Source organism: Ruditapes philippinarum, unplaced genomic scaffold (genome assembly GCF_026571515.1).
Source record: "Ruditapes philippinarum isolate M1 unplaced genomic scaffold, ASM2657151v2 ctg16018_1_1_1_1, whole genome shotgun sequence".
Classification (NCBI taxonomy): domain Eukaryota; kingdom Metazoa; phylum Mollusca; class Bivalvia; order Venerida; family Veneridae; genus Ruditapes; species Ruditapes philippinarum.
Genome location: NW_026858051.1, coordinates 676 through 13231, shown reverse-complemented (window position 1 = coordinate 13231; position 12556 = coordinate 676). Strand labels below are relative to the sequence as shown.

General features: G+C 31.9%; 1 protein-coding gene across 1 annotated transcript; it reads right to left on the bottom strand.

Annotated features, from left to right (window-relative positions):
• Nucleotides 1-4253: 4253 nt before the first annotated feature.
• LOC132751938 (zinc finger protein 625-like) lies at nt 4254-12263 on the bottom strand (the record flags this gene model as incomplete). Its single annotated transcript, XM_060742161.1, has 2 exons — nt 4254-4449; nt 11937-12263. Coding segments are annotated over 2 exons (523 nt in total), but the record flags the coding sequence as incomplete, so codon positions are not given.
• Between the last annotated feature and the right edge of the window lie 293 nt (nt 12264-12556).

Sequence of the window (12556 nt, the reverse complement as noted above, 5' to 3'; positions counted from 1 at the left end):
GTAAAATTATTTTCCCATATGTTATCATATAAAATACTATATAATCCAGAGGGCGACAATGCGTTAGTGCGATGACGACAATACAACAGTGCGATGACGACAATGCAAAAGTGCAAAAAATGGTGACGGTGCGATAACGCGATGACGGCAACCCGACGATAGTACTATCGAACTATCGTATTGTCGCCATCGCATTATCGCGCTGTCGCCATCGCGTTATCGCACTGTTGTCATCGTACCATTGCATTATCGCATTTTCCTACTGTCGTCATCGCGTTATTGCTTTGTCGCCATCGCACAGTCGCATTATAAAGTATAACAACGATGACCCTAACAGCATTTCGTTGTTTTAAACTTTATCTGAAAAATATGTAACATAAATACATGTACAATGAAATAAATAAGAAAAGTACTTCTCAAAACTTTATTTTACACAACAAAACTAATAAAATGACCTTGTACGAGCTATTATGTTTTCAAAATTCTCTGTTTACACTAACATTGTTTTACAATACAGATCAATATAATATTTTTTTTTTACTATTTGCAAGTCAATGTGTTACTGAAGCATAGAAGATACTTCATTTTGTGGGATACAATACTGCTACATCCCGCAAATCATAATGCATTAAACAAGGATAATAAAAAGATGTGTTAGATAGATTCTTTTATTTCCTCCAATTATGAAGGACAGAACATACAATATATACATTATATACAAAAATACATTATGCACAATAATTTCTTAACACTATTAAATTAGGTTAACAACAAGAGATATTATACAAAATAATACAGTGACTATTTTAATATAACAAGCATATGTATATATTGTTATTTAAAATTTTTAAGTTTATCCATAAAGAAAACCAGTCTTGTCCGTAAATGAAAAATACACGAAATGGTTGATGGATATTACCAACGGCACAAAATTGAAGTTGTTATAAGTCATTGCCTCTCATATTATTTAAGAATTTTAAGAAACCAAACAGTCATTTCGGAAAAAAAAACAAATTCGTTAATGGCCAATGCCTTAGGATGCAATCGATGTAATAATTAGATAGTAGCAAATTTATTTTACGTGCATGAGACAGAAAATTTTGTTATAAGTATGACCAAGAGTATATTAAAATAGAATCGGATTATTTAAGGTTTTATTTTAACAACGATGAATTATAATGTATTACATGTATTATCAGAGCAAGAGTATATATTTACTGCATGCACTCGATAAAAATGATGGCTGAAACTTGCTCTCAATAGAAGCATGTATGATACTTGTACTCGATAGATACATACATGGTACTTGCATCCATTACAAATAATGCCATCAATAAAAACACGTTTAATACTTGCTCTCAATGAAAAACGCATGATTCTTGCGCACAATAAAAAACGTGTGATACATGCATTCAGTAAATACATGTGTAAAACTTGCACTCAATAAAAAGACGTGTAGTCCTTGCTCTCAATGAAACATGCGTGATTTTTGCACTCAATAAAAACACGTGTGAAACATGCATTCAATAAATACACGCGTGATACTTGCACTCAATAAAAACAAGTGTAATACATGCTCTTAATAAGACACGCGTGATTCTTGCACTTAATAAAAATATGTGTGTTACATGCATTCAATAAATACATGTGTGATACTTGCACTCAATAAAAACACGTGTAGTCCTTGCTCTAAATGAAACATGCGTGATTCTTGCACTCAATAAAAACATGTGTGAAACATGCAGTCAATAAATACACGCGTGATACTTGCATTCAACATAAAAAAGTGTAATACATGCTCTTAATAAAACACGCATGATTCTTGCACTCAATAAAAATATGTGTGTTACATGCATTCAATAACTACATATTGATACTTGCACTCAATAAAAACACGCGTGATACTTGCACTCAATAAATACACGTGTGATACTTGCACTCAATAAAAACAAGTGTAATATTTGCTCTCAATGAAACACGCATGATTCTTGCACTCAATAAAAACATGTGTGATACATGCATTCAATACATACATGTGTAATACTTGCACTCAATAAAAACACGTGTAGGCCTTGCTCTCAATGTAACACGCGTGATACTTGCACTCAATAAAAACAAGTGTAATACATGCTCTTAATAAAACACGCGTGATTCTTGCACTCAATAAAAATATGTGTGTTACATGCATTCAATAAATACATGTGTGATACTTGCACTCAATAAAAACACGTGTAGTACATGCTCTCAATGGAACACGTCTGATTCTTGCACTCAATAAAAATATGTGTGTTACATGCTTCAATAAATACATGGGTGATACTTGCACTCAATAAAAACACGTGTAGTACATGCTCTCAATGAAACACGCGTGATTCTTGCACTCAATAAATACATGATTGTGTGATACTTGCACTCAGTATCAGATGTTTGATACATGCATTCAATAAATACCTGTATGATACTTGCACTCAATAAAAACATGTGTGATACTTGCATATATAAAACACGTAAATTTTTAGGGTGGTAAAGGTTACGGTACATATTTGTAAGTGAAATAAAACAAACGTTTTGCGTAAGAGTTCAAGTTATTTTAGAGAAATACAGTTTGCAATATGTTCACGAGTAACGTTTTACAATTATTGATTTTTTTCCCAATTTTCCGACAGGGATGCGTTCATGAGTGACATAGCTACGAGTGAAAACATAATAAGTGATATGCGCGAGTGCAATGTTATGTGAGCTGACTTGTCAAACTTTTTTTCCAATCATTTATGCTATTTTCCCGGATATCGTTAATCATTAATACTTACATCAGATTTTCTTAAACTGTGACAAGGATGTAAATAATAAGTGTCTTCGTCATTATTTTATAGGTTTTTCTGCCGTCGCAAGGCCACAGAGAAAAAAACCTGGCTAACGACATTACATGATTATGGCACCAGATGTTTATTTATAATTTAGAAACAAGTAGTGTGAAAGATAACGCATGTAATAACTTAGTTAAAGATAAGTGTTAATCATGTGTAGTGATTAATGATTGTATGACATTTTTGCTCCATAATTGTCATAGCTAGTATACGAGTTTCTGTGGTATGAATACAACATGCCACTTTAGAATCTTGTTTTGCAAGAAAGTCTTATTCTTTCACATATTGCCACAATGTGAAAACAACAATAACAACATTATTAAAAGGGATTGCCATACTATTATTATATATAAGTATATGCTTATAAGGTACTTAGAATATAAAAATTCAAGTATCTAATGAGTCACGTGTTCCTGCGTAAAACATGTTTTAACACACTTAAACAAATGCAATTATGTTGTTGTTATCTATGTTTAAGTGGAGAAGTTGTCAGTAATTAGCGGACAAACAGACTGGAACTGGTACAAAATATCAGAAAATGTATATGGTAAGTGGTGGTAGGTACAAGTGAACTTTTGTGAAGCAAAGAAGCGAGAAGATAATAAGTGTTAAAAATCTTGTATCCAGGGAAAAGTTTGACAATTTTCCATAAACAATGTAGTCTTCAACATGTAAAATCATTTTGGATACATGGATTTTTCCAAGTTTGCATGAAGTATTAACGGAGCTTTAAAACTTTAATATTGTTTGACATTTCTGATAAGACTAATGCACATTTATTACTGTCAAAACGTATCGAACGATATTTAGTATCTTCAACATTGAACAACACCCCATAACATTTTTGGCCGTCAGGACTTATCTGCACTATAGTCGACCCACCTCCTAATTCATCTTCATTACCTAATACGAATATGGATCCTTGATCATCTACACATATATAATTTACGTCAGTATAATTTTGAACAAAATAAGTTATATCTAACGTGAATAAATGGTTACCGGAGCTGTCAATAGTAGTCAGCTGATATTTTTGGTTCAAGATATATATCATACTACCGTCATTACTTACTGCGGTGTCAGTATAAGTATACATGTACTCTTCTGATGTGTAAAGCTGTTTTATATATTCACCATCAGTTGAATAAACATATACGGAACCAAAGTCTACAACATATAGTTTGTCACTATGACAGGTTAATGAATAACATGCATGACTTGTGCTGACTGATCTGATCAATGACATATCTCCTGTTACATCAACAAAGTACAGCGCAAACTCATCTGATACTACAGCAATATTATTACCAATGTAACACACATTGAATAGATAGCGGACAGTATTTATTGATAAGGTACTGATAACATTATATTGTTTGTTCACTTTTATAAGCCCACTGTTGTCCACTCAGCTAATAAAATATCTCCTGTAGGTAAAACTGATACATCGGTAATATCACAATCATCCTCGAGTGTATCGTGCTCAATCTTATAGTTCCGAACACTTATTACACTCCTTAATCTCTGCTCATCAACATTTGTATCATCACGTGCGGTATTTCCTTCATGTAATACCTTTGAACTGTAAAATAAAAGCTTCAACAATATAGAAAAAATACCTAAACATTTCACTAAAAAGTACAGTATTTAATTTTCAAAAATCATTCAATAAAGTTTACTTTGATATATATGTACATGTATAGTGAAAGACATTCAAAATGCCAAGCTTAATGCAATTAAATCGTTTTATTTAACAATAGGTGTTCATGACATACCTGTGGTATTTTGATGAATGAAAACACCTTTCAAATACTTCATAGATATACAAATGACGACACTTAATATCATCTAATCCATCTTTGAATATATGTATTATTATAATTATTTTGTTGGAAATTAAGATATACTTTTTTATTTAAAAACCTTTCGCGATATTGTGTTTTTTTTCAAACTTTAGACTTGAGACAATTACATTAAATTTGGGAAATTGATATATGTATACCACTGTTATCATGAAAGAATGAGAAAAAAGTGACCGGTCTTAAAATAATCAATTAACGTGAACGTGCGGCATTTTTATAACTGAAATTAATACACTTGTTACTATATATAGTAACAAAATTGCCTATGATTTCAACTGATTATGAGTGTCACGTGACCTATTATGAGTTTGCGGCCCGGGGCCGAGAACTAGTTATCAGCCCGCAGAACATGTGCACGTGCACAAACTGAAACAATGACGTCATATTTTACGTCATCAAACAGTTAACTGTAAAAGTGAAAGTAGGTTGTCAGCACGAATCGCTTTATTTTTATTATGAGAGCTTAAGCGTATTTAGTACAAACACATTTTTGTTACTATTGAAATTTGAAGAAATAATACGACAAATTTATTCCGAAAAAAGAAGAAAGAAAATAAAACTTGCTTCTTATAGATTCTACTGCTTTGAACACACAAACAGTAAACATCTCTGCACAGAACAGTAGAAGAGTAGACAAGAATTTCAACAAAAGAACTTTGTTGTTTTTTTTTTGTTTTTTTTTAAATGCTACTATTAGATCTACCAAGTGTATTAAAGACATTAATACACGTCAGAGTAGGGCCGGAAGGTGATAATCGGCCCTGAAGGAATAATGGCCCTCAGGCTAAAGCCCTCGGGTCCATTATTCATTTTGCAGGCCGATTATCACCTTCCGGCCCTCTCCTGCCGTGTATTAACCTCTTATTATTGGTTAATTTGTTCAAAAATGAAAAGTCCGATGCACAATTGTTGAACATTTTTCAAGATTTAATGTTCATCAAGACACCCCGGAAGATACCGGAAGTTAGGGATGTCAAGTAACTGAAGTATGGGGTGTTAACGTTTGCGGAAATTTAGCAAATGGACTGTTTGCAAATATTGCTTATAATCAAAGACTAACAAAAATTTAGTAAATTGAAAGGAGATTGCCGTGTTTCATTTCTCTGTACTACTTTTCGGATTAATTGATATTTTACTTTTAAATGCTTGGTACATAGTGTTAAATAATATCATTACCTTCTGGCATCAGTCTGTACAATTCTACCTGTAATACAAACATGTAATTACACTAAATAATCCGTCATATATGGTGACTGATTTGTGCCATTCGTATTAAACTTCGCCCAGCGCCCTCGCTTATTAGCGAGTTTTCGCTCCGCGCTCCCGCCATTTTGACGTGTTAATTTTCGACTTTTCGCCTGGCAAAAACACGAATGGCACAAATCAGCCACCATAGAGATATTATAAATCAGCATGTATTCAAAAATTGTTCTAAGTAAAACTGTTGTCAAATGAGCTGTAACCGAGCCTATGGCACATTCTTTTCACATATATTTCATTATAATTGTAGCAAATATATCGTATGATACATTCAATAATGAGAATACAACTTGTGTCATATATCCCATGCAATAATGGGGATACCACCTCTGTCATATATCGCATTATACATGCAATAATGGGGATACTGAGGACACAGATAACACGTTTTTCTCGAAAAGAAAAAATTATTAGGGTAGCTCCTTTAAGTGCAGATGTTGTGATGCAGAAAATACATCGGAGTGTTTACAACTTTTCTTAAAGGCCCATTTTGGAACAGATTGCATTTATTATTATTTAAAAAAAGTTCTTTGTTTATGTTATGTTATAGTTTCCAAAATATTACTCATTGGCAATTAAACTTAACAATCTTTTGCTTTATTCAATAAGTACAGCTTAAGTGATTTAGTATTTTGTATAGCAGTCTAAATATTATTGTGTTTACATTCTGCCACTTTTTAATTCAACGTTGGGTGCTACTTTATTCGGCGTTTAACATCTTACATGCTTTTTAAACGTTATGTAAACGTTATTGCTTTCTTAAGAAGTACAAATGATTGGTTTCTGAAGCATAATGTGCTGTTAACAATAACACTTGAATATGATTTTACGGCCTTTAGAAACAGAAATTTGGACAACAGTTTGGACAGGGTTTTGAAATAAGATAATGTACATAACTTCTTGACTGGAATACATCGTCGAAGAATAGTTTTGGTGGCCAAAATCTTATTGTACACTTGCGAACTTGCGTAAATTAGTAAAATCAGTCACAATAATACAAAAACAGCGACTGCCATTTTAAGGAAACATTTTCATTTATATTCGAGCACATTTTTATTCACACCTTCTGGTCAGATGTTAGCAAACAGGGTATCCATCTTGTAGTTATTCGCCAAACTTTCAAGTGATTCTTTAGAATAATACGAGTTTAGCTTTTTGATATCCCTGCGATATAGGCTAGGTAAGTGAAAGTCTGACATCTTTGTCAATGATAAGCTTAAATTAATAAATGTTTTTGTCAGTAACTATGGAGCGTTTAGTACTAGACCTATAGACATCTTTATTTGACACGTGCCCATTTTTGAAGTTATGTATCCGTTCCGAAACAGTTGCATAAGATACTTCTTTGTTGCCAAAATATTACAAATATCATTATAAATATTTATAGCAGGTTTTCCTTGTTTTGCTCGAGCTTTTATGCAAGCCCGTGTTTCAGCACTTTACCAGCCATATTGTAAATAAAGTTACTATTGTAATGTATTTCAAAAATAAAGTATCAAAAAGAATGAAAGCCATAAATTTGATATAAGAAGTAATTGTCATCCAAATTTTTCTTCTAATGTTGCAATTCGTTTCAATTCCGAAGATCACTCACTTGATGACTTTTCCTTTATGCCGATTGGTAAACTTCATGATAATATGGGGAGAGTTGAAAGAGACATATGGAATACATGAGTTAGAAACATTTTTCTGCCAAGGTGCTTTACAAATTATAAAATCGTTTTTCAAGTATATATACTTACAACTTTTTACAAACTTTTCAATATCTTTTTTAGTACATATCGGCATAAAAAGACTGTTCTATTTTAATAGTCATTCACTGTATCTAGAAATGTTATTGATTTATTTTATTCTGTACAAATACATTATTTATGTCGATGATATAAGTATTTAATTACCTCCCTTTATTCACGAATATTTTTGATTGTTACATTTATATACTACATTATTCATAATGTATTCATATGATTTTTGATTATTTCATATAACATAAATTGATTTTGAGCATAATACCATATTTTGAATAGATAATAGATAGATCATTTTCATTTTATTTGATAGCTTTATAAGATATACTGATTGATAACGATGTTTCTAAATTATTATCTCCCTTTTTTACAATTTCAACATGTGATTAAAGCACATTTTTTTCGAATTCTAAACTTTCACATAAGTAACTGTTATTTTCATACTTGTTGTAATTATTTACTAGCCTAGTTTCTGTATGAAAATATATGTATCTTTTGATCCAGTTATTTTATGTAATTCTTTTCGAAAATTATATATGCTATGTAAAAAAATTACGTTTATACATACATATGCACATGTTTTATTGTATTACTTATTGTAATATTATAACGTTCCTTTTACGCGCCAAATGTGACGTCTATTAACGTAGACGTTTGTTTTGTACGTTTACGTCATTTTTATTTATGTATCAACTGAGGAAGCTGAATAAAGCGAAACATGTTTTGATACTTAAGTTGTGATGGTTTATGATCCAATTATCCTAAAAGATAAAGTATAAAAAATTTAACCCGTTGACTACACACATGATTTTGGTATCAGTTGAAAGCAGTTGATTTGAATCATTTGATAGTTTACACAAACACAAGAAGCACGAGTTAAATGAGATAATATATTTCATAGTGCATTAGATATCATATTGACCCACCCAGATAAACTTTATATGTTTCTATTTTTTTCAAGATTTAATCTACAAAATCAGAAGTGTGTCGCTCTAATGCAAAGACTTAAAACGTGCATTCGAATAAGGAATATGTATATATATATATATATATATATATATATATATATATATATATATATATATATATATATATATATATATATATATATATATGAATCCGGAGTTAAGTCGAATTATAATTAAGAAAATTAGGTACAAAGTCGTACGCCACGGAATGTCGAAGCCAAGGTGGTTCGACCTACACGTTTGACCTTCTGTAAACCGTGTATTGGTAGAGGAATAGCATCAAAGCTTATGTGAGTCACACGTTGAAAGGGTATCTCCAAACTGCAGCTTGAATTTTTGAAATCGGAAGCCAACTTTTATTTTAAAAAATTTTTGAAATTTTATGCGTATATATCTGTCGATTTTAAAAACCGACGTTAAGTCGAATAGGTGTTTTTGTCTATGATATCCGATCCCTCCTTTACATAATATCGATTTTCTAGCGATATATCAACACAGTTTTGTAAGACCTTTGGATTTGTCGTCATATACATTAGTGTATATTAATCTTAACATGTTTAAAACTGGCAAAATAATTCTTTTTCACAATATACATTCCCCATTTTGAGTAGTTTCTAATCGGAATGCTCTGTTTTCTTGGTTATTTAAGTTGTATAGCATTTTAATAGACCTTAAGTTGAAGTATGAAATTTATATATGAAAACATTAGGACAACACTAATATCATGAATGAAATGACAGTGTTTGGCTCGGTTTCTCCTTCATAAATGTACGAAAATCATTTTATTCAACGTTCACCTTACATTAGCTGTACTAATAGAATAATGATGCCAGTTAACGTCTTCTTCGAGTTTCTAGTAGGGTATTGCTTGAACTCGCAATGTTAGAAAATCACGAATCAATCTAAGTTCAATTGCGTTTTGTGTACTTATTTCTAATTATATTTGTTCCTGGTGGCGTGCCGATGGTCTGTGTGGCTGGTAATTTGTATGGACATTTTCCTCCCTTCTGGATCCGGTTGTTCAAAACGTTGGTTAGTGTTAACAAGTGGTTAAATTCATTATCCGCTGGTTAAATCTTGTCTTTTGGATAAATTCTGTTGCTCAAAACTAATCCAATGGATAAAATTTGTTATCCAGTGGTTAACTTTAACCAGTCCTATGACCACCGAATAATGCCCTTAACCAGTGCATGGTTAGTTATTATCATTAAAACAGTAAAAATCATTAAAACTTGTTTTAAACCAGATTTTTCTTACAAATATATGTTTAATTTTTCTTAACTAGATCATTTCATATGAAATGCATAGGATTAAATTGAAACATTTCTGAAAAAGTGCTTTTAGAACGCTTTTTCAATCAAAATTTGTTGTTGTTGTAGTTCAGAAAATTCAGTTAAACAGTCATAACTTTCTTATTCTTTAATAAAACATACAAGTGTCAGTACTCATTTTCTTAGTTAGAACATAACCCATCTAATGGAAGTAATTTCAATTCAAAATTTGAAAAAAGTTGTTTTTGAATTTTTTCTTATGTGTGTCTAAGGGAAAAATAGATATATCAATACTTTAAGGTCTCTGATATACTTTATGTTTAATTCCAAAAACCTAGAAAGCACAAAACATGCAAAATTATTTCTTTGGGAACTTTTTGATTCTAAAAAATTAATTATCATAAAAAAATCGGCCATTTTGTTTCCAGAATCACTAACCAACCCTGTTGCATTGTGGTACTTAACCAGTGGATAAATATGCTATCCACTGGTTAGGTAGCCAGGGTACTATCCAACTGTCGAACAATGAAATTTTATCCACTGAATAGCTGGCCGCTGGTTAAGGATTTAACCAGTGGATAAGCTATCCATTGGTTAATTTTAACCAATGTTTTGAACAACCCGGATCCTTTTTCATATTTTACCGGTACATGGACATTTTGGCAGTCTCGTCTTTTGCTCGACTATTTGTGAATGGGTGTTTGGGACTCTCGTTGAGTTAAATGTCCTTTGGGACCTTCTGTTCGTGATGTGGCATTATCAAGGGGGTTAATCCATGCGCGCGCATCCTTAAAGTTCTGATACCGCGAACACCTCATCGGCCGGTATTTCGAAGAAAAACGAGTGGTGTGAAGAAATCAGAAAAGGTATGAATTTAATTTGTTTTGCAAAGAAGATGTCCTAACTTCTAGTTTTTATATGCAAAATGTCTTGAAGTAACTCTTTCCTGTTTTGTCAGTATTTCGCGTTGAATGCGATTTTGATTCTGGATAGTGCGTACACCCGGCGTTGAAATGTTACAGAAAATGAGCAAATATCGATTAAACTGGCTGTTTTAAACGGCTGGAAGTTAATCTGTTGTAGAATCCCTTTCAAAAATATATTTTCAACCTTCGTTCCAATTCATTTGTACTAAAAAAGTATTTAAACGCACCCTTTACAGGAAACAGAGATTATGATATTGCGTACACTCTAAAAAAAAATCAGATACTGCGTACACATAACTATGCAATTGATAGAAAGTACATTTTATTTGAAGCAGTCTAAGGTTTATAAATGATAAAGCGGATTGCATGGGTGTCCCATTTGAAGAATTATTTAAAATCTACATCCTAGAAAATGTTTAGAATTAACATTTATTGATGCAATTTGTTTAGGTTATATATTTAAAACCTGGTAAATAATTGTCTATCTTGATAATGTTTTTATACTCTACATTTCAAAATAAATTACTTCTTACAGTCAAATTTATATCTTATTTCAGAAAATGAATGTGTGTCAATTTTGTGGTGAATTCTTTGCCAGTGAATCTTCTCTCAGACAGCATGAGGCACGACATCGGCAAGATGGTCCCTACAAATGTGATATATGTAGTCAAGTGGCTTTTTCGGAGTACCTTTACAAAACACACATGCAGCGTCATTCCTCTGAACGCAAGTACGAATGTAAATGCCGCAAATCGTTCAAGACATCTCATGATTTAAAACGCTATGAACAAAGAGGCCTTCTCTAATAATAAAGATGTTAGTGATCACAAAGATAAGCACGAGAATAGAAAACGTCATAAATGTGGAAAGTGTGGCAAAGGAAACACTGATAAAAGTTCGTGGAACATGAACGCATTCCAAAGAAATAACTTGCTGCAAGCGATTTTAGTTCAAGTTACAAATATTTGCTTTCTTGCGCAATTTAATTTACCATGTTTTTGCCCATGAAGTGTCTGTAAAGATTGCATTTATACCTTAATGCTTTGCCACATTTATGACGTTTCTTATTCTCGTGCTTATCTTTATCCTTATCTTCACTAACATCTTTATTATTAGAGAAGGCCAAGCCACATTCATCACATTTGAATTCCTTTGTTTGGCTCTTTCTTTGTTCAAGGCGTTTTAAATCATGAGATATCTTGAACGAGTTGCAGCATTTACATTCGTACTTGCTTTCAGAGGAATGACGCTGAATGTGTGTTTTGTAATGGTACACCGAAAAAGCCACTTGACTACATATATCACATTTGTAGGGACCATCTTGCCGATGTCGTGCCTCATGCTGTCTGAGCGAAGATTCACTGGCAAAGAATTCACCACAAAATCAACATACATTTATTTTCTGAAATAAGATATAAAATTGACTGTAAGAAGTAATTTATTTTGAAATGTAGCGTATAAAAATATTATCAAGACAATTATTCACCAGGTTTTACTTAAATACCTAAAAAAATTGCATAAATAAATGTTAATTCTAAACATTTTATAGGATGTAGTTTTTAAATAATTTCCATGCAATCCGTTTTATCATTTTATAAACCTTAGACTGCTTCGGATAAAATGTACTTTCTATCAATTGCATAGTTATGTGTAC